Source organism: Mytilus trossulus, chromosome 11 (assembly GCF_036588685.1).
Source record: "Mytilus trossulus isolate FHL-02 chromosome 11, PNRI_Mtr1.1.1.hap1, whole genome shotgun sequence".
NCBI classification, from domain to species: domain Eukaryota; kingdom Metazoa; phylum Mollusca; class Bivalvia; order Mytilida; family Mytilidae; genus Mytilus; species Mytilus trossulus.
In genome coordinates, this window is record NC_086383.1 from 11,906,621 (window position 1) to 11,930,744 (window position 24,124).

At 31.9% G+C, this 24,124-nt stretch overlaps 1 protein-coding gene across 1 annotated transcript in view; it reads left to right on the top strand.

The window, feature by feature from the left end:
• Positions 1-23,429, top strand: part of LOC134689727 (MAM and LDL-receptor class A domain-containing protein 1-like) — a 56,109-nt gene extending 32,680 nt beyond the window's left edge. Inside the window, exons 17-35 of the mRNA XM_063549693.1 lie at positions 689-821; positions 2,655-2,830; positions 4,635-4,716; positions 5,353-5,400; positions 6,577-6,665; positions 7,540-7,669; positions 9,699-9,874; positions 10,679-10,763; positions 11,294-11,572; positions 12,608-12,702; positions 13,283-13,415; positions 14,577-14,752; positions 15,431-15,509; positions 16,637-16,765; positions 17,858-17,943; positions 19,096-19,228; positions 20,392-20,573; positions 22,027-22,108; positions 23,218-23,429. Coding sequence (XP_063405763.1) covers positions 689-821; positions 2,655-2,830; positions 4,635-4,716; positions 5,353-5,400; positions 6,577-6,665; positions 7,540-7,669; positions 9,699-9,874; positions 10,679-10,763; positions 11,294-11,572; positions 12,608-12,702; positions 13,283-13,415; positions 14,577-14,752; positions 15,431-15,509; positions 16,637-16,765; positions 17,858-17,943; positions 19,096-19,228; positions 20,392-20,573; positions 22,027-22,108; positions 23,218-23,231 — 2,307 coding nt within the window. The 3' untranslated portion in view covers positions 23,232-23,429. The remainder of the gene's footprint in view (positions 1-688; positions 822-2,654; positions 2,831-4,634; positions 4,717-5,352; positions 5,401-6,576; positions 6,666-7,539; positions 7,670-9,698; positions 9,875-10,678; positions 10,764-11,293; positions 11,573-12,607; positions 12,703-13,282; positions 13,416-14,576; positions 14,753-15,430; positions 15,510-16,636; positions 16,766-17,857; positions 17,944-19,095; positions 19,229-20,391; positions 20,574-22,026; positions 22,109-23,217) is intronic.
• The last annotated feature ends 695 nt before the right edge of the window (positions 23,430-24,124 follow it).

Consider the following 24,124-nt stretch of genomic DNA (forward strand, 5'->3'; position numbering starts at 1 on the left):
CTTCTATAGCCTCCAGATTTTTTATATGCGAGACTACCATCATGTTGGTGTCCACATGTGTTATTCAAATTGCAGATTTTTCACATTTTGGGACGGGGCCATTCGTGTCACATCTAGTTTCAAATAATGTATCTTAAACGTAACAAATGTGTTGTCAATGACAGTTAAAGAGAAGAGCTGGTTTGAAGCAGAGTGTAGTATTTACGTAGTGTATATTGTTTAATCTGAAATATGTCCTGGTTTGTATTAGTGTAATGACAAATTTAATAGAATAACAAAAATGTGTCCTCAGTACACGGATGCCCCACTCGCACCATCATTTTCTTTGTCCAGTTGACCGTAGAACATGTGTACTAAGTTTCAAGTTTCGGACCTCAACTTTATCAAAAACTTCCTTGACCAAAAACTTTACACTAAAACGGGACAGACGGAGGACGAACTAACGTTCGAACGAAAGAACGAATGGATGAACGGATTCACGAACAGACTGATGCACAGACCAGAAAACATAATGACCCTCTACTATCGTAAGTGGGGCATACAAAAAAAATGGAATGATAGCTGGAGAGCATCAAACAAGAAATCAATTAGAATGGGTATTTATATCACGAAAACTTCCAGAAATGCAGTGTTTTGGATCCAAATTATAACCTGTTTTGAAATATTTTATAATTGGTTTTGTTAACAGAAACAGACACCGTCAAGCGGTACGGGACCTGATAGTGCTTACAGAGGATACCAGTATGTTTATATTGAGGCGTCAGGATCAAACAGACAGGATGGTGATAAAGCTGTGATGTTAACTAATCTACAATTACCTGGTAAGATTAAACAAAACAGTTCTTTTTATAGTACCAAACATGACTAAAATTAATTTGGTTCATTTAATTTTCATAAAAAGTACTAAATTTAACCCGTCAAGAAAAGTATAAGAAAAAACACTTCCTTCACACACTTTGTATATCGTTGGATATTTAGCAGTTTGACAAACACTTATTTTGATCAATGAGCCGCTGAATAATTCCTTTTCCTTAAAACGTGATTAAACCGTTCCTGTAACTTTTACAGAGTTTCCTCACTATAGTATTATGCACTACACTCCTACAAGAAACCTGCCAGAAGGTCACACTAACTTGTGGCAAACAATTCGAAAATAAAAATAGTGTACATTTCTGGTTTTCTGGAGGGTAATGGATTCGACATCTTCCTGCATTTAGACGCTTCTACTATAAGTATACACAATTATTTAACCTACATATGCGTTTGACCTCCAAATTTTTTTGTTTTTTTTTTGTTTTGTTTTTTTGCATCCGTGTTTTTACATTTTTTTGTTTTCTACGAAGTGTTTGATCGCCTTTGTTTTGTCTGCTAGACCATTTTTGTTGAAAACATCCTAAGGTCGTCGAATGGTCTTCAACGCAGCAACAATATCCTGCACCCGGAAGTGGGCTTTTTCTGCCTTAAATTCATATTTATACTTATTGCTTAAAAACTTTATTAGATTCGTCAATAGGTATGAATATTTGGTTTCTATGTTTTGTTGTACCTGTAGAAAGGTTATTTCAAATGAGATATCACATCCTTGTTTTAACGGAGATTTTGTTCAATGTACACAACTTATTGATCCTTAACATAAAAAAAATGGCTGTGTAACCCTATTGTTTTCCTTTGCTTTCTGTACACGAATAGGCCGTTAGTTTTCTGCTTTGAACTTTTTCACTTTTTGTTTTCGTTGGGGCCCTTGAGAGCTGACTATACGTTTGAACTTTGAACGGAGACCTATACTTAATAATCTTTGTGTTATTTGGTCTTTTGTATACAGTTCTCTCATTTTCAATCATACCACATTTTATTTGTTATCAAACAGCGAAATTAACGCCATACAACAGAACGCACAGTTAATCACAATTTTAAAGACTAGCAAAAAGTAAAATCGCTAAAATACCAAACTACATATAAGAAAATCCTTTATCATATTGTAAAATCAAATGTTCAAACACAACAAACGAATTGAAAGCATTAGTCGTGCTCTTGTTTCGTTAACAGAAGAAACTAAGCACAATGACAATTATAAAAATATATTAAACAATTTACTGGAAGTGACTACGATTTTTATAACTTGCTTTATAATATAGGTGTTACTCATTTTTAAAGATCTTGCGGTGACTAAAACGATCAGCGATAACCATATTCCATAATGGTCAAAAAATGCCATGAAATGACATGTATAAATCCATAGAATAAAACGTGAATAAATTAACAGCCTTGAAATTGTACAAAATAATGTATAGGCACAACCAGAATGTGCCTTGGCTAAACTAGTTGGCACCAAACATCCTTACCCTTACCTGAAAAAGGGTGTAACGAAGCTACTTTATTTTGATAAAAACATCTTACATTTTCATTAATGATAAACAACTCAAATCTAATCTTTTTCATAGTATTCATTTTTCTTTGGCTACTCTGTATGACAAAACAATTCGGTTGACATACGGTACTATTCAGTTCAATTCTCCATCTAAATTAAACACATTATAAACCATTGTCTCCAACCATAGTACAATCAACACATTCTTAACCTTGCAATTATTATCAATTGCTGGAAGGATATATTCGTGGTAATTCAATTGGTCTGATGCACTTGTAATTTGTAGGTGTCGACCACTGTATGACATTCTGGTATCACATGAAGGGAACTAATATGGGTGCATTAAATATATACATTGAGGGACAAAATATAGGAAAGTCTAGAATATGGAGACGATCTGGGCAGCAGGGCAATGATTGGATAAAAGGAGAAGTCGACGTACCGGATACGAATGGTCGTAAGGTCAGCAGTAGTCTTTTGACTTGAGTTATAATTGATATTTTCATAATTATAAATTAACTGTGAGCAAAACTTCATATTTTTTAAATACTCAGGGTTTTTTTACCTAAGGAATAGATTACTCTAGCTTTATTTCGCAAAAAGTTTAGGAGTTTTCGGTCTTCGATGCTCTTCAACAATTCATTCTTTATTTGGCCTTTTAAACATTTTTTATTCGAGCGTCACAAATGAGTCTTTTGTAGACGAAACGCGCGTCTGGCGTATATGTACAATTTGAATCACTGTATCTATGATGAGTTTATTTGTTTTAACTCAAAAATTTCGTTCAACGTTCTAAAATGTATATTTTTTACATTGCTGATTGATGCATACCTTTTTTTAAATTTTTATAACATTGCGAGGCCTTTTAGAAATGTTGCCGCACATGAAGGAGGTATAAAGTATTCTATGTACACATTTGAGAAGGTGCTTGATTTCTCATATGGTATAAACAAACATGAGTACTTTATCTGTTTTATCTCACGTATTCAAAATTGCTGTAAAAAGTACCAAAACAGTTATCAATGGCACCAGGATTATAATTTAGGACGCTAATATTAAAACAGTTGAAAAGCCGAAAAAGGTATAAAGTTGAAGAGCACTAAGGACCCACAATTCCAAAAAAAAGTGTGCCAAATACTCAAATCTTTAGTTTTTTTAATGTTCAAAATTTTGTAAACAGGATTTTTTTTTTTTTAAATGACCATATAATCAATATTCATGTCAACACCGAAGTGCTTACTACTTCAAATATATTTATTTCCCTTAATTTTATGTTTTTATAAATTATTACCCTTGCCAGTGACTCTATTTTTTCTAAAATTATGTCATGATATAAAATTGATTTTCAAATCATAAAACATAAGTATTTGAAGTATTTGTGATTTTAAATAAAATATATGTTAACTTTAAAGTCATAACACAATAATATACTTTTGATTTTCATTGTCCTAAAATGCAATGCACTAACTTTTTTAAGAAATAATTAAAACAAGCAGAGCACTCGTTTTATTGTCGCACTTGTCCCGATATAGATTTTTGTTTTGTATTTGAAAAAAACGTATATTCTTAACTTATATATAAACTTATATATAATTTAACATTATTAATTGGTTTAAGTTGTTAATGAAGTCGAATAGTATCTAGGAAACAAAACTGTCTCAATAAACATCTCACTGTGCATACAAATAAATTAAAGAATTTGAAATGATACAAAGAAAGTTATTTCATGAAAATAAATTTAACTCAATAGTAAATGTAATTAAATGTGTGTAATATCAAAAATTGGAACAAAAATGTACGTTAAACTCTTTAAGTTTTAAAACGAGTCTTGATGAGACTGTCGTACAAAGTGAGAGGTTTATTGCTATAAAACCAAGTTCAATTCGCCATTTCTGCATTTGAAAAGCCTGTACCAAGTCAGTAATATGACAGCTGTCGTACATATGTTTTTGATGTTTTTGGTCATTTGATTTTGCCATGTGATTAGGGGATTTCCGATTTAATTTTCCTCAGAGTTCAGTATTTTTGTGATTTTATTTTTTAAGTTTTGTGCAACAGAAAATGTAGAAAGATTTTATACAAAAAGAAATTTCAAAAAAGAGCACCTCCTTGTCTAGAAAATAGAAGTATTTATAAAATCTCTAGTTCTAAGTTTGTAAACTAACATTGTATCTTCTGCACTAAATGGAAAAAAAACAAAATCAGGCAAATTGATAGTTCGAATATTTAGTGTCTGTAAACCATAATAAATTGAAATTCATTTTAGATTTCCATTGAAGCTGTTCGTGGATCTGACTTTTCAAGCGATATCGCAATCGATGACATTTCACTTACTCCAGGGAATTGTGGTAAGATGTTTACTCTTTACTCTTAAAACAAAAAGTCAAACACGTTCAGAACAAGAATAACTTTAAAAAGTGCACACATTAACCTGAAGTTGAGATGACATTTGCATATTTCTTGATCAGACCTCAAAATTCCTGCAAGTGACGGAATTTGTTGAAATGTATAAAGCATTTAGATAACGTTTCAACAATGTCAATATCTGGTATTCCAAGATAAGTCTGTAACACAAAATAAGGACATGTAAGGATCTATGTCATTACTTTTGAAGAACCTACAGCTGTTTCTGAAGAATTTGAGGCACAGGTTCTCAACTACGCACGACCAGATCTAACTTATTTCATAAATGCTCCTTAGTTAAATTTTGTCACAGTAACGAGCGAGTGGTAGTTTCTATTGCCAATAATATGCAGTCGCCGAAGGACGCATCTCCTACATATTTTACAAACCCTCTGTGGTCCGTAAATAAATCGTATAAGGAATCTTCTGCACGCGGGACTTTTCCTACTAACTTTTGAAGAAAAAAACACCCAATTAAATACTACAACATCATTATAATACGTCACCATTTATAGCAGATGTAACGTTATATTGTTATGTTTTATAATGTAGTTAATTTTTTTTATGAAATCCATACACAGTTGTTCTAACTACAACCAAGCCGACTACAACTTCATCCAAGCCAACAGGTATGTTTGTTGATGTTATTTGACTATATTTGTACAGCTTCTGATGATCTACGTTGAAGTGAGATCTTTGAAGTTCAGAACCTCAAAGATTGAGTCAAGCAAAATCATTACCAATTAAGAAATACTCAACCATTTAGGAATGTTAAATTATGGAATTCATCAAAGGCTTAATCTACATATGGCTTTCTGGACTAAAAAATCTAAGAACAAGCTTAAAATTGAGAAAGGAAATGGGGAATGTGTCAAAAAGACAACAACTCGATCATAGAGCAGACAACAGCCCAAGGCCACCAATGGGTCAACAATGTTACGCAAAACTCTCGCACCCGTAGATGTATATTAGTTCAGTGACAATGGACGTCATACTAAACTCAGAATTATACAAATGAAACTAAAATTATAGATCACACAAGACTAATAAAGGTCAGATGCTCCTGACTTGGGACAGGCCCAAAATTGCGTCGGTGTTAAACATGTTAACTATAATACCAGATTTAGAGTACATTATAAGTGCATTCGATTGTTGACCTAGATTTGAAAATCTAAGAACAGACTTATGTAGCATTTTACGTTTGATTAGACTTGGATTAGTATACACTATTTATCTATTCATAACTGGGAAAGCAATCAAATGTTCAACTTTCACAAATTGTTGTTGGGAGAGAATTGATTAACAGCATACAAAAATGGGTGCCATAGTTAAAAATACAATTTCAAAGTCATGTTGTACGATTTCAGTTCCTTTTGGCAATTTACAATATAAAAAAGTATCCTTTTTTTATATCAAATCTGCTTTTTATCATGTTGATGTTGCATAAATTACTGTTATTTTAAAAAAAAAAATCCAAAAATGTCGAGTACCTGTTTAATTAAAAGTGAATAATTTTTTTTTAGTTTTTATTTCAAATACACAGATAAATATAACACTCATCTTTATGATATACTTAATTTAAACTGATTCAATTTTTAAGGAGAAAATCAGGAAAAACCGTTGTTGTCGTCACAATCACACGACAGAATTGAGCTGATAAACAAAAAAACAAACTCACGGGCAATCATAAGATGTGTTACATCCAAAAAACGATAGTTTTGTTTTACATCAGACGATTATATAGTTTTGATTCACATCAGGCGATTATATAGTTTTTTTTCATTTTTCTCTATCCCCATATGCAGGTGGCAGCAAAACATGTTCATTTGAGATTGGTGCTTCATGCTTTTTGGTTGAAGCTACAAATGACGATTTTGATTGGACTCCTAATTCTGTAAGTAATTTTAATTATTATGAACATGTCATATTTAGCAGTTTCTAAAAGGTAGTATTTCATCTTATCAACCAGTTTGCAAATAGATCATCAATTTGAAACACTTCTTTGAATTGTTATTATAAATAAATTCGATGTTGCATAATTAATCATTTAACCAACACTTTCTATGTATTGTTATGAAGAATGAACATATGCAAAAGGTCATAATTCCAGTTTATAGTTAGAATGCAATCATGTGGTTTTGATGATTTTGTACTTAATAAACCCCTGAATCACCCTTTCTTTCATATTTAAGGAGTTAGAACTTGGTTAAGGGAAATAACTCTTAAAATCATCAGTAGGTTTGTGTCAACCATTTTCAAAAATATATTCTAAGCTTCTAGGTTACATAGATTATTTCCAATCTGTTTCAGGTAAATGCTTAAAAAACATTGATGATACTTGACTTTTACAAACGCATAACTGATTTAAAGAGTTATCTCCCTGAACTAAGGTTTACACCCTTAAGATCGAAACCCGTCATATCCAGTGTAAATAAATCTGATGTTCGAAAGGTGTTCCTCTTATGCAACTGTCACAATATTTTTAAAGCATTTACAAAGTAATATTATTAAAAGATTATTTAAACCATGATAGTTTTATATCATGTGGATTCCTTTATTTTCGTGGGTACCAATTTTCCCGAATTAAGGATAACTTGCATGTTTGTGGATATTAAGTTTCGTGGTTTTGTCTAGGTCTGCATACAAACCTATAGAAAATTCGTCATTTGTTGAACATTACATTTCCTAGTTTACCTGAATCAATGAAATCCACGAATAATGGAATTTAACAGGAATAAATTGAGTCCACTGTGTATGGTTTAATTTAGGGAGGTACTCCGTCTTCTGCAACAGGACCATCATCTGCCTATGAAGGTGCAATGTACAAGTATACAGAAGTATCAGACCCAGTAAGAAACAACTATGTTGCCAGATTGATTTCGTCCTCATCATTAAATGGTATATATCTTGTATCTACTTACTCTTTGCAGAAATAAAAACAGGTACATTATTGATGCAATACAAAAGATGGTAATTGTGCTGTATCAGCTTTCCGTGATGAATTCGATATTAGTCAGGTTGCAAATGATTTATCAATAAATATAAGAAGATGTGGTATGAGTGTCAATGAGACATCTCTCCATTCATAATAATTAATAAAAATAAGACATTAGATGTTGAGGTACGATATTCAACACGGAGCCTTGTCTGATACCCAACAGGAAGCTATAAAGAGCCCAAAATATGTCTAGTGTTAAACCATTCAAGCGGCAAAAACCAACAGTCTAATTTATATAAAAACGGGAAACAAAAAACACTTATAAACCACATAAACAGACGACAACCACGGAACATCTGATGAACCCATTATCTGTATGACATCCAGTATTCGATTTCAGTCACGGCTACACAAGTTTTAACAAACTTCTAAGTATGAAGTCATGTTTCGTAAAAAAAATATTTAAGTAGTGCGTCATTTAAATGTTTATAATAAACGGGAAATGATATGGTTTTTTTTCTTCACGTAAATCTCTCAATATAATAGTGATCTGAAATTCTCTATTGATGTTTTTATGAAATATCAATAAAAAGAGATGTATGAATATAAGCTATTGACACAAACGTAAAAACATAACACGAAAAATAGTCTTCCATTACATCCCAAGTTTTAATTTGTAATCACATAAGCAACAGGACGAGTGCCACGTGTGGAGCAGGACCTGCTAAGCCTTCCGGAGCACCTGATATCACCCCTAGTTTTGGGTGGGGTTCGTGTTGTTTATTCTTTAGTTTCTATGTTGTGTCATGTGTATTATTGTTTGTCTGTTTGTTTTTTTTATTTTTAAGCCATAGCGTTGTCAGTTTTTATCGATTTATGAGTTTGACTGTCCCTCTGTTATCATTCGTCCCTCTTTTATATGTTTTTGAATATTGACTTATCACAAAAGGTCGATGCAAGTTTTTATTGTTGCTAATTTTTGTCCTTCATCTTTTTAACAGTGATAGAATCAGTTAAATATTCCTGATTTTTTTAATTAAAAGTAAGGGTTTACTAGTCATCTGATGAATTACCTTCAAACATTACTGACAAATGTTGTCTTAATATATAAAATTTGACTTCCTCTTACAAAAATATATTTTTGTCAATGCAGATTCGATACCATAAATTGCGTTTAGAAATATTCCTCATTGAATTATTCTGGTAATGTCTTCAATACATTGTTAAAAATATCAATGAAATAGGAAAAGTATACCAAACATTTACAGAAAATCGGGGGACAAATCGTACACAAACCAAATTTCAATTTTGGTAAATTGTTTGTTTATGATCTCAAATTCAGACTTTATCGTTTTACCTAAATAACTCAAGACATGGGATCAAAACTAATTAGAATCGGAATGACAAAGGCATTAACAATCTTTTTCTCTGCAAGTTGTTACCGAACTATATGAAATAATATATTTCCCTATTTTTACCTATAACGACTATTTCTTTTCTTCACACATCGTTGTCAATAAAATGGAATTGTATGCGACTGTCATACAAGTGACAGGTTTAGCTAGCTATAACATTGTATAAACAGGTTTCTACATACGAGTTTTCTACATATAGGAATTGTCCGTTTATAGATATTGAAATTAAAAGTGAGGTTTTAACCCTCCCCTCCCCCAAGATTTACCTAAGACGGATTTGTATGTATATTTTGTCATTTACCTCTTGAACTTTTTCGGTTTTTGAAAATTGTCGGCTTTCAAATATTAAGTTTAAACATTCTGTACACTGCAATAAATCAGTTATTTTTTATATGATATATTTGTATTACACATAAATTGCAAATATCTCTCAAATTTGCAAAATTAGACAAAAAGCTAGACTAATAATGTATTGCTATTGTACAATCCGAGACAGCGGTAAACAGTGAATCTACCTATCTACCTTATTCTAAAAGTTGTAACTATGTTAAAGATGAAGTTTCTTTATTTACAGCTGGTGATCACTGTTTAACTTTTGCATATCACATGTTCGGAGCAGATACAATGGGAGATCTGAAAATTTCAACAGGAGTTTCAGCTCCTGAAAATGAACTTTTTAAACAATCTGGTAATCACGGTGACCAGTGGAACAAAGGAATGGTTGAATTTACATCTCTTGCTCAAATGAAGGTTCTCTCAATTGTTTCATTAGCAACCATACCACATGTTCTTGTTTTCATATCATATAGACATCTGTAAACAGTTATATATTTATGTCATCAATTTACTTTCGTACTTTATTTTGGCCTTTTGAATATTTTTTGATTTGAGCGTACTTGATGAGTCTTTTGTAGACGAAACGCGCGTCTGTCTTTAATATAAAATTTTAATCCTGGTATCTACCTAAGATGAGTTTATTTGGAACTAATAAATAGATTATTAAAATTTATTTATATATGAATTTACATGGTTTCACATATTGAACAATAAAAAAATCGTCATTAACATCAAATCATTGAAAGACCTAATCACATATACAATGTATAATACATTTTAATCTATGAACCAATAGAATAAAAAAAAACGTATTAATCCATGGCACAATATCAGTAAATACACAGCAAAAATCACAAAAATAGCTTATGTTGCTATTATTCATCTCAAAGTCAGATTGTAACCATCAACACTGCACATGAAGATTCGCCTCACTATGAATAACAGACGGTCATGTACGTTCGTTTTTATTTGATGACTAAAATGATTCCTGTCCTCTGAAAGTGCATAGGTAAATGCAATGAAGCATTGCAGGTGTCATTAATTGTTTAACATATATATCGTGAGATAGTCGGACTATTGATATTTTTGACAAGATGAATGATCATTCAAAGTAGAATTCATTTTCTTTCTTTTTGTAACTTTTATGCAAACTTCAATAACTATAAATAAAGCTGCTCAAATTGGTTTCTTTAATTATATGCACGTTTCCTCTTGCAGTTATTTATAGAAGCAAACAAAGCAATTACATTTCGAGGAGATATTGCTGTCGATGATATTGAACTAAAAAGTGGAAAATGTGATGGTAATGTTTGTATATAAAATCTTATTTCTGTGCTTTAATTAAGAAATTACATGCAGAATTTTACCCTGCACAAAACGTCAAAGGGTGAAGAAATATTATGTTCAATTACTCTTTAAGGCACGAACAATTGCTCAAAGAGGACAACATCAGATATTCTATAAATCTAAACCTCAGCAGTTTGCCGATGTACAAATCTCATAATTTGATTAAGTCGAGACGCATAAAGGTTTTAAAATAATAATAGAAAATTGCATGAACCCTACAACATGTCCAATTAAGGAGTTACTCCTATAAACTGAGGAAAAAGCAAGCGACTCAAGAAAAAGTAAATGCGAACGTCGAAATAATATTCTGTGACAATATCTTAATACTGAACTTTCACGCAAAAACACTTATTATTTATTTTTACAGTAGACAGACATGAATGAGATAACTTTTTATTTTTAAGATTTAGATCAATTAATAGAAAAGAAATCATAAAGAGCTGTGAATGTTTCTATTATGATTTCTAGAGTAATATTTTATTTCAGCCAACCCAGTATCAAATGGTCCAACAAACTCACCAACTACAACAATACCAACTACTACTAAACCAACTACTACCAAACCAACTACTACTAAACCAACTACAACTCGACCAACTACAACTAAACTAACTACAACCCAACCAACTACAACTAAACTAACTACAACCCAACCAACTACAACTCAACCAGTTACAACTAAAGCAACTTCATCTCAACCAACGACAACTAAAGCAACTACAACTCAAGTACCTACAACTAAACTAAATATTACTCAGCAAACAGGTAAATTAATGATTAGGATTGCCTGCCCCTATCTCTGCAACTTGAGAATCTGAATTTACCTTTATAAATTGTCATTCTAACGCAATTAATTTGTAACAATTGTTCTGATTGGATGACAGCAATCGTAAAATTATCTATCTCCTTGTCTGTAACTAAGGAAGCCGACATTTTGAATTTCGGAATGTATTGACATGTTATTTCTACAATAATAAACAAAAAACTCACCTGTTGAGCCTAAAAATCTTCTTTTTATCAAATTTTATAACATTCTGAAGCGGCACAGAAGCCAGAAAATACCCGGTGTTTATGTTTCACGCCGGAAGCATACCTATGACGTCAGCTAGTGTAGGGACCAAAGAAAATAACATCTTTTCGCGGAGTTTTCTTTAATAATTTTTTTGCACTGAAATTATGATTGAAATTTAATTATGAACTTGTTTTGCATTAGAATAGAGATAACTGTATTGTATTTAAAGCTTTGCAGACGTCCATCGGTAGTGTTACTGTCGCAAATACCCGTTTACCTGTATCCGCTCCGCGTCGCCAGGTAAACTAAATTTGCGACAGTAAAACTACCGATGGACGTCCTTAAAGCTTCAAATACAATACAGTTATATCTTAATTATTATATATCGAAGAATAATGAATATTTTTAAATTACTAATGGAAACGGGAAATATGTCAAAGAGACAACAGCGCGTTTTGCTTTTAGAAGAAAACAGCTCAAGGCCACCAATGGGTTTCAACACGGGGAGGAAATCCTACACCCAAAAATCCTTATGTCTTAATTTGGTGTTTTTTTTTTGTGAATAGATCTGTTTATGTAGTGTGTTCCATAAAAGATCATGTCTCTAGATATAATCTAAATCTAAATTGGATTGTTTTATTGCCAGTAGTCACTGTTATCTACTCTATGGACGGGTATTGTGTCGCTTTGACACATTCCTCATTTCCATTTTCAATTTTTTTCTTGATCGGGATGACGAATAAGAAACATATGACTTGAAATATTATTTGTTCTTTTTTGTGTTTCAGAATGTAGATCAGAGTTCATATGTGGATTTGAAGGTCAAGAGAAATGCGTATTTGAAAATATAGATCAGGATGATTTTGATTGGGATATTAATTCTGTGAGTGTTGTATGTTTATGACATATGAATATAATTTGTATAAGATATTTGGCATGATTCAAAGAAACACTAACAAAACAGAATAATGCAGAATATGCTTCAATTAAAAAACTTTCAAATATTTAAGGAATAAGACATGTAGTAGAATATTGCTGCTGATATCTATCCAAGTCATCTGCATACACCTAATCGTTTGAGCAGGAGATCATAATTTGTTTTAATGTATTCTTATCGCGTAATAGTGTCTTCTTAGCGGTATTTCAGCATTGTCATTTACGTGAAAGGTATGGCTACCCACAAAACCACGTTCAACCCACCATTTTTTATTGAAATGTCCTGTTCCATGTCAGGAATATGGCAGTTATCAAATAGTCCTTTTCTAAGTAAGTTGGCGTTTGTTTTAATAGCAGTTCAGTGTTTTTGTTGTTCTTTTTTTTCTGGTAGTGTTGATTTGTGTTCCTCAGCATTAGTTTGTGACCCAAATATCGATTTATATCTATTGAACAGCGGTATAGTGCTATTGTCGGTATTTAGATTTTGTATAATATTTACTTTCATATCTATCATATATATTTTTAAGGGGTCAACATCTAGCACTTCAACTGGTCCTGATAATGCCTATGAAGGTTCTGGATATATTTACACTGAGGCATCGTCTCCGCGTTTACAGGGGGACAAAGCTGTGTTATCAACTGCTAAAACAAGACTAGCCGGTGAGTAAGAAACTTATCATCTATACTTTTTTTTGGGAAAAGTAAGTAGTGAATAATGTCTTTACTGGAACACAGACTTCTGAACTGATAATACCATCGGTGACACACAGTCCACAGACAGCAGTACCAACCATGTGCTAGATAATGAATTTGACACCTTATAAATTACGTGACATTTTTTACTTAAACCGTATTTGGTGCGCTTAAGCGTCAAATAAATTATATGTTGACTGCAAATAATGCAAATAAGTTATTTACATTGTAATGACTGCACATGAGTTATACATAAACTGTAATTACTTAAATGATATTTGTTTCGACTGATTGAAATGCAGATAAATATATTTTTCATACTGCAATTACAGTATGTATATTTTAAATATACTGCAAATGAAATGTATACTCCTGATATTGGCAATAAGTTTTGAATATACCGTTTATACTGCTAATGAGTCATTTAAATGTTATAGTTGACATTGCCATTAAAGTGAGAGGTTTGGCATGCCACAAAACCAGGTTCAACCCACCATTTTTTTCACAAAATGCCCTGTACCAAGTCAGGACAATGGCCATTGTAACATTATAGTTCGTTTCTGTGTGTGTTACATTTTGGTGTTGTGTCTCTGTTGTGTCGTTGTTCTCTTATATTTGTTGTTTTAGTTTGTAACCCAGATTTATTTTTTCTCTATCGATTTTTTAACAGCGGTATACTACTTTTGCCATAATTTATATATAGATACGTTATTAACTGTGGATTGGCTATATCTATATTGAATTCTTGTGCTGCAGATAAAGATAATTAATTTTTCAATATTAATACTTAGATAGACTATATCTAAAAGAAATGTGGAGGTATACTAATGATGCAGCAACTGCATAGAGGACATATATAAACTTTGATGATAGCAATGTGTTATATATAGACTGTAAATATTGTCATATTTTCGGTATAGTTCTATCTGGATCAGTGTTAGTCAGGTAAAATCTAAGTATTTGTTACTCATGTAATTGAATATAGTTTTATTCTGATAAAGTGCAAAGTCAGTATCTATCAATTTATTTGCAAACTCTTTTAACATTGTTTATCTATACAATCCGAAACATCAAAATGATGATATATCACTTCAAATACTTTTGACATACTTTCGTATATCCTTTCAGGTAAAAGTACGCATTGCTTACAGTTTTACTTGCATATGTATGGTGAGCCTGGTACCTTAGATGTTAAATATGGTGAAAGTGGTTCTGCTGTTTCTGTTTGGTCAATGTCCGGTGACCAAGGAGATCAATGGGAGTATCATCAAGTGGAATTACCTCCTAGCTTCAGTAATCCAGTGGTAAAACAGATATTCATTTGTCGATTTAATATTCAAAGCAGTCCGGTGTCTTCCACCATAGTTGGGGGTAATCTATCAGCACACGATCGGTCTAGCTATTAAACTGATTATGCACATGCATCTCAAGACATGAATGCAATTCAATTGTAGATAAAAAAAAAAAGAATTACGAGGACAATTTATGTGATCTTTCGTTTAAATACGATTTTACTCAATCTGAATTTTTTTTCTTCATTTTGTTCTAACTTTTAGGTTGAGAAATATATCAATGATCCATACATTTTTATAAACTTAAAAATAATTAACTGCATACTATGTACCTGGTATTAGAATATTGATAAAGTTATCAACGCTTTACTAGTATATGGAAAAGATATGTTTAGTTTTAGTCAAACAATCACATGTTATTAAAGTGGCAGTATCTTCGGTTTTCGCACGAAGTACATTTTGTATATAAAATACAACTGAAAGATATTTTGGTGCAAATCCTGGAGTTAATTTCAAGATATTTACTTTATAATGGAGAGGTTGATTTGTAGCTTGCCCTATATTCATATTTTAATCACATTGACTGCATTTTCAATAGATAAATTCTTGCCAAATTTCCTTTTAGTAGTTCATCTTGCGGGGGAAAAAAAGTAAGAGAGAGAAGATTCAGAAATTATCTTTTCGTTTTAGATCTTATTTGAAGCATCTAGAGGATCATCATATAGATCAGACATAGCACTCGATTCAGTTAAACTAAGCGTTGGAGAATGTAAGTACCGAGAACAGAATATTGTAAGTCCTTTTATCTGCATATACAAAGAATATGTGGTATCATTGCCAATCTGACAACACTCCAAAAATCACACAGAAAATTAACAACTGTAAGTCACCAAACGTCCTTCAACAAAGCTACACAGCATTTCTTTTGTTTTTGACATAATGGTTTAAAATTAGATTGTCAGATTCTTTCAATTGACATCTTCTTAGACTATGGTGTTCGAGATTCATTTGGTATAATTTTCGCTAAATAAGTAACATTAATTCACAATCATCTATTCTAGTTAGACACTAGCAGTATCATGAGTATATGAAAGCAGTTTTCACAAATGATTATTCAGGATGATAATATTTTCTTTGATTATGATTTTCGAGATTTATTTAGTTTCAGTTTAGTTAAAGAAGTTCTATTTATCCTAATTCTGTCATACTTATGATACACTGGCAGGAATTAAAAGTAAATTTCACAAATGTTTATACGACAATATGCATTCATTTGATCTTCCAATTTTTTTTTAATTTGGTATCCTTAACAAACTATTGAAAATCAAACAGATATCCAGACCTTTTTTTGTTGTTGTGACTTCATATACTGATCTGATGTTTGTTACTTCTAAAAAAAAACGTTCATATCAAATTTGCGTTCCGTTTAAATTGATAAAAAACTGAAAACAGCAAGTAATAATTGCATGGGTCTGAAGCAGTTTTCTGATTTATCGTCATCATCAGGAACATTCAAAGCATAATATTTGATTGTCAAAAGATCTATAAGCTATTTGATAAGACAAGGATCTAATATGATAGCTTAATCCTTCCTTAACAAACTTTAACCAGCTGTTGACTAAGTCACAAAAACAAGATATCAAGGAGGCAATTTAAATAATTTCCAATAAAAAATAGTAACAAAATGGTCAAAAAGAAAACGGCAAAAAAAATAGCATTACATAATTACTTATAAACTTAAGACTGAGCAACATGAACTCAACGACAAAAGCGAGTGTTGACTCAGAATACGGATTGCTTTTTCTACTGGCACTTAAGTTGTGTCGTCAAAATTGTTAATGTCCGAACCTTTTTTTTATTCATGGAAACATATTTAATTTCACTTTTGTATTGCAGGTCCAGCTATCAGTGCCTGTTCTCATAACCCATGTATCAATGGTGGTACCTGTAATGAGGATGGCAGCACTGCCGGATATAATTGTAATTGTATGTTAGGCTGGACTGGATTTAATTGTAATGTTCAAGGTAATGAATATCTGTGGTCGGAGCACAAAAATCACTGTGTACTCGATACAGGAAATCATTTCTTATTGTTGATTTTGGAGTATGAGTACAAAAAACTGACTCGAAAGTTCTATGGTTTCAAAAACTTTCTATGTAAGGATACCAGGGGTATGATTCATATCTTTATTATTTCTGTTTTATTTCGAAAGATTGAGAAATATTGCATGAAAGTAGAAAAAGATTGAAATTTGATAAAGTTCTGCTTTTTTGTAATTTTCTTAATAGAGATATTTAACACATTTGTAATTTTACTTTGTAATACAAGTCACCATGAAGACCATGTGAGCTGTGTAGAAATATGTTGTTTCAAGAATCACCTTCAAATTATAGCCAACAAAAGACTCTTCTCGGGTATCCAATCAGCATATATCGTCCAATACTAAGGTCACAATATAGTATGATATTGTTTGTAAAGTATAAGTGTCAATCCAACTGCTGTGAATATTGATGTCTATCGATATCTATGTCTGAGTCTGCCAGTTTAACTTTATTGTCTGTATATAAATATAGTTGTCACGGAAATCTCTAGAACACTGTAGAAAGAAAAGTCCACAGAAGCAGCGAACACCAATTTTAAACATCTATGGTAGGACCTAGACGTAGCTCTATTTCATAATATACTACAAACTCTTCATCATAGTACTGTAAATAAATGATACTGTATTAATTACGCGCGGTCGACGCGCTTTTCTGTTTTTAACTTCATCAGAAACGCATAAACTCAAACACTGGAAACCCAATGCTGTATTTAACATAAAGATATGAAGAGCAATATGATATGTGTACAGATTTATCAGGATATTTAATATGTTTACTATGTAAATATAACGGAATGTGATGAGACTGTCATTAAAGTGAGAGGGTTAGCGCTATAGAACCAGGTTTAATCCACCATTTTCTACATTTGAAAATGCCTGTACCAAGTCAGGAATATGACAGTTCTTGTCCATTCGTTTTTGACGCGTTTTGTTATTTGATTTTGCCATGTGATTATGGACTTTCCAAATTGATTTTCCTCTTAGTTCAGTATTTTTGTGATTTTACTTTTTACAGATATTTTCAGTTGTGGATTTGAGACTGATGCACCATGTATTTTCAAAAATGCATCACAGGATGACTTTGATTGGAGTTTGAATTCTGTAAGTTGTTTACAATCTAGTTAAAGTTTCATTAGAATTGTTTAAGTTTGATCTAAACCAGTTAGAATGTGCCGACTTCAGAGTAAGTGAATTGTTGATTTTCAGATTGATTTTTGATGAATCAAATGTTCCTCTTTGTTGACATTTACATATCATCAGAGGGATTTTTGTTTGGATTTGCTACATTTTATATTTAGTAGTATTTCGGCTCAATATTCACTGTATAAATTTCAGGACAATATTTAAGATGATAAACAATTATTGTACTTATTATTGATAGATGAAAGTAGTTTAGTATTGAAACTAAAATTCAATAGAATATGGTCAAGGTTATAAGGTTGAATGCTTACAACTGCTATTACTTGTTTCACGTCTCTGGTATATGCGGATAAATTGAAAGTTTAATACGTACATTTGAATAAATACATATATTGTGGACTCTTTAGTTATTAGTCTCTTTTCGTATAAGTGGATAAGATGAAAATTAAAAGCAAATATCTCACATAGCATGTTTCGATCTATTAGTTTAAATGTAACATCAGCAGAAAGTTATAATGAAGCTGTGTTCTTTCGGGAATATTAGCTTCTCAATGATCAAAATAAGTGTGTGTCAAACTGCTATATAACCAGTGTAATTTCTCTAATTAAACGGTTGCTTCAAATTTTTTTTATATTTTTGTCAAAGGGTCAAAGTAAATACTTTGTCAAAATGTTAAGAAAACTAAACGTGCCAAATTATTTTTTTTGCAGGTGTTGGGTACCACCTTAAACATATAAGGTACAACTAAGATAATGTGAAAAGTAAAATCGCCAAAACAAAAACATCCCAATAGGTAAAACAGTCACAAAATGGAGGACATACGGCAACACGAACCCCACCTTAAACTTGTTGTGATCTCAGGTGCTCCAGAAGGATAAGCAGATCGTGCTCCACATGCATAACAGCTTCTCTTCATGACGATTTATTCCTTAGTGATAAAATTTATCATTAAGAATAATCTGTTTGAATTGCCTCTTGAATACCTTTTACACACACACGGAGAAACGTCGCCAAAAAAATCGTAGTTTATTTCTTTCTAGGACCCGTTTTCAGAAAATTTCGTTCTCAAAAAACATGATTTTTTCGAGCCAACGTTTTTTTTTATTACTTAGTTGACCACACCAAGTAAAGATACTGGACCCAACAATGCAGCTGTTGGAAATTACTACATGTATACAGAGGTTTCAAACCCGAGAACATTTGGCGATAAAGCTGTTCTCACAACTGAGGAATTTAACTTACAAGGTAATTTCTAAACACATAAAGACAGATGTTCAAGTATGATGAATTTTGATAATGCTGTACTGTAAATTATATACACTAGGTTCTTGTTAGCACTGAAAGTTACTAGAGACAAATCTGTACTCAAAACTGAGATTTTTTATTGCTGACTATGCGGTCTCTTGTGGAGAGTTGTCTCATTGGCAATCATACCACACCTCCTTTTTATATTGCTTATGTAACCAGGTAAGTTTCTTACAAATATGAAGAACACTATCAAAAGTGTCGTATCCAATAACCGTGTCCGTCTCGCTGAAATGTGTCTTCTTTTATCAAATGTGTCCTTAAAATAAAATATCGTTGAAACGTGTCCGATATTTACTTGCTCAAATGTATCTTACAATTTCTTTTGGACAAAACTTGTCCACATTTCGAAACCAAAACCTTTCAAAAGTGTTTGTGCTCATATGTCATCTGTGACTTACATAGATGCAATGTGTAAGATAGTCATAAAGTACTAAAGATTAAATTGTAACGAAAATAAATTCAAACCGCTTTGAAAGAACATCAATGCCGAATTTGATACAGTTCCCAGAAAATAAAGGGTAACTGAGTTACACAAATAAAATCCAAAATGAAAACTTACAAAAGCTGAAGAAACTGACAGAAAGATTAATGATAGGTACATACGGTGGAATTTTTGCAAGGAAAAAGGAAACAGTAGAACCCTTTAAAAATATCAAAAAGGAATGTCAGGAAAATCAAACTAAAGCACATTAAACGAATTGATAACAACTGTCATATTCCTGATTTGGTACATGCATTTTCTTATATAGAAAATTGTGAATTAAACCTGGGTTCAAAGCTAGAAAAATTTGGTACCGTTAATTTTATTACATATTTGTTTTTCGTTCATTTTTTTATATAAATAAGGCCGTTAGTGTTCTCGTTTGAATTGTTTTACATTGTCTTACCGGAGCCTTTTATAGCTGACTATGCGGTATGGGCTTTGCTCATTGTTAAAGGTCGTACGGTGACCTATAGTTGTTAAAGTGTGTCATTTAGGTCTCTTGTTGACAGTTGTCTCATTGGCAATCATACCACATCTTCTTGTTTATATTAAAGATGGATACCTCATTGAAAATTATACCTAGTTACGTTTGATTGAAGATCCTTTATTATTTAAGCTGGAGTTTGGTGTCTGTCCTTCCAGTACCATATGAAAGGGACAGGTATTGGAACATTAGAAGTATTTTATGGCAATAGAGCATCCTCTTTGGCAAATGTTTGGAAAAAGAGTGGAGAGCAACCAGATCCCGAACAATGGAAAACTTGTACTTTAGAACTACCACAGTTAGTTAATCCTATTGTAAGTATTCTGCTACTGTAAAAAACTACTCTTACAGACTAACCACAATTTTAGAATCATGCTGCTTGTTTTCTATAACTTTTGCTTTGAAAAGCCCTTTTATACCCCATGTATAGGCATTGCGTTATTTTGGTCTGTGCGTCCATCCATTCGTCCATTCATTCGTTCGTTCATTCGTCCGTTTGTCCGTCGTTCGTTCGTCTTTCAGTTTGTTCCGCCTCAGGTTAAGTTTTTAGTCGTAGTAGTTGATGTGAAGTTGAAGTCCAATCAACTTGAAACTTAGTATACATGTTCCCTATGACATGATCTTTCTAATGTTAATACCAAATTAAAGATTTTACCCCATTTTCATGTTCAACTGAAAATTATAGTGCAGGTGGGGCAGCCGTGTACTACGGACACATTCTTTTTGATATTTTAAGTTATAAATGTATGTATAGATTCGATTACTGATCCCCTGTGCCGCACCTTTGCAGTTACATTTGCATTTCAATATACTTACTTGTAATAAACCATAAAAAGAAACTTTTAATCCATGGGTGTCAGAACCATAGCCCTGTCTCGTGTAAATATATTTGACCATCCAAGTTCAGTATCGTCATGCGTAAGATACAATTCCTAGTTACATAGTTTAAAATTGGAGTGTAGTTCATTATGATAACATACATTTGCGACAACTATTCGTTATATTTGTGAAGTTAAATAAATTTGGCCATCAAAGGAACGAAAGTTAGCCCAGTAAAATAGTGTTGCCACAAAATTATCTTTTTTGGTAGGGTAGGCTATATCATTCTAACTGACACACTTAATGCCGGGAAGTTAGACACCTAGAAAGGCTCCGACAATAAGGAATACCACTACTTGATTCGTAACAAAAATTTAGAGTCATAACATGGCTACTGTCGTTGTCAGGTCCCGAGTCTTACATCGTAAAACATTAGCGTTGTTGCCCATATTTTTCTTCAGACATATTATTAAAACAATACATTGTTCAACAATTGATGGGGAAATGTGTTTTATGTATTGACAATATTGCGGGGATAGATAACATCTGATTTTCATTGTAAGATAAAAATTATTTTCATTTGTTGTTTCATTTAACCCTTTTATTTGATGCCAAAGTTCTCTACTGTTGCCATTTAACTAAATGTATAGTTTCATAATGTCGTTGTTCTCCTCTTATATTTAATGCATTACCCTCAGTTTTGGTTTGTTACCCCGATTTTGTTTTTTGTTCATAGATTGATGAGTTTTGAACAGCGGTATACTACTGTTGTCTTGATAAAACATATTGTCTAGTCTCTTTAACATGTATACAGTCATGACGCTGTTTTATCTCATTTTTATTCTTGACTTTATTGTTTTAACATAAACATGAAAGTGACCTTGTATCAATAAAGCTGATTTTAAAAGTGATTATTTTACATAGAGTTATTTATTAATATTTTTTCAGATTACAATAGAAGCCGGCAGAGGTTCCTCATACCATGGTGACATTGCTATTGATGATATCTCCCTCAGACCCGGTGGATGTAGTAAGTGCTACTCAGATACATCAGAGCTGACTACTAGTAGATGTTTATTTTGGATCTAAAATCATTTGGGTCGTTATGTATACTAATGTTGGCTTTATTTATGATGCATAAACAAATCCTCCTTTTGATGATGTAAATGGGGAATATGTCAAAGAGACAACACCGCGACCAAAGAGCTGACAAGAACCGAAGGCCACTAATGGGTTTACAATGCAGTGAGAAACTCCCGCACCCGGAGGAGTGCTTCAGCTGGCCCCTTAACAAAACTGATTGTCTTGCTACAAGGATGCGGTAATACAAGCTATCATTTTCAATAAAGCATGTTATATTCTACTTGCACATTTGAATTATAAAAAAGAAGATGTGGTATGACAATTCAAACTACAAAACTAACGATCTGAATTATTTTGATTTTGTATAAAATTATATAGATATAGGAAGATGTTGTGTGAGTGCCAATGAGATAACTCTCCATCCAAATAACAAAATATATAAATAATGAATAGTGGTGAGCATTTATTATGGATTCAAATAAAAAAAATGGAAGGAAAAGAGGCTAAATGTATATTATCCTTGTACTCTATTGATAAAACAAATCGAATAAAATTGTAATGATAAAAGTAAAACAGTAAAAGAATTCCAAAAAACATAAGTTTTTTTTCTCAATTAGGCAAAAAGTAGTATAAAATAGGGGCGAGAGATACCAGAGGTACAGTCAAACGCATATATTGAAAAAGAGACAAATAGACAAATAAAAGTATAAAAGACACAACATAGAAAACTAAAGACTAAGTAAAACGAACCCCACTAAAGCTGTGGGAATCTCAGGTGCTCCGGACGGGTAAGCAGATCCTGCTCCACATATATAGAGTATCTACTATAACATTAGACGCTCCTGGTTCAGTAAACAGATAAACAAATTTAAAAAGAAGAATATAAAACTCAAGGAAGTGGTATGATCATGTATAATGGTTTACAAAAAATACTATTGCCCGTCATATTTTTTAAGGTAATTCATTGTAAAAAAGAAATTCAGCTATCTTGCTTCTGATGCCATTTATCTTATTTTCGGCATCACGGAACTCTTATTTTGTTTATTTGTTTTGTAGTTCCAGGAAATTAACAGAAAAAGAAAGCCTTGATATAATGACCCAATGATCATGAGGTATTAACACAACGAACTTACTCAACACAAATGACTTAATTGTCACGTGATAAAACAGTTACTATTAATTATCTCTGTTAACATTTGTATGATAAATACTAGCAATATATATATTCATTAATTGTGTAAAATAGTTTCTATACATTTTTTATCCGCATTCTATAATTGATGTGGGAATTGCCACAGTTTCATTGTAGATGAATGATCAATGATATCAAGTACTAGGCTTCATACAAGTGGCATCACAGTTAGGGTTGTATATATATTATACTAAAATAATCATTGTATAGTTTTCACGGTCGTGTTCGTCGTTTGTAAATTTGAATAATTACTTTCTTTAAAACAAAGTATACAGTAATATTTGAAAATGATTGAAATTTATTAAGTTTGGCCAATTGTTTTGTATTTACTATGTATTTTATTAACACATATATGATATATATGTTATTGTTTTAAATGTATAATCATGTATTCAGTAACCATTTGTTATTAGAATAAAAATATTCATTCATATTCATTGGTTCGTAAACGAGGGACAGAAGATACCAAAGGGTTAGTTAAATTAATAAGTCGGAAACGACTTGAAAATATCATGGGGGTAAACAAAAGATAACAAAAGACAAAATAACAATCTAACAAATACAACAAAGAAAACTTGACAATAAGTTATCTTCACTCAATGACTTAGAAAATGTAATTTATAATGTTATAACCAACCCGTTTTCAATGCAGATACTGTACAGTCATTTAATTACATTTTATTTTGTTAAATGATAAGGAATGACTCTAATATTTTCTCTGTCTGTTTCTAATAACATAGAAAATTATAAGTTATTCAGTGTGCACCACAT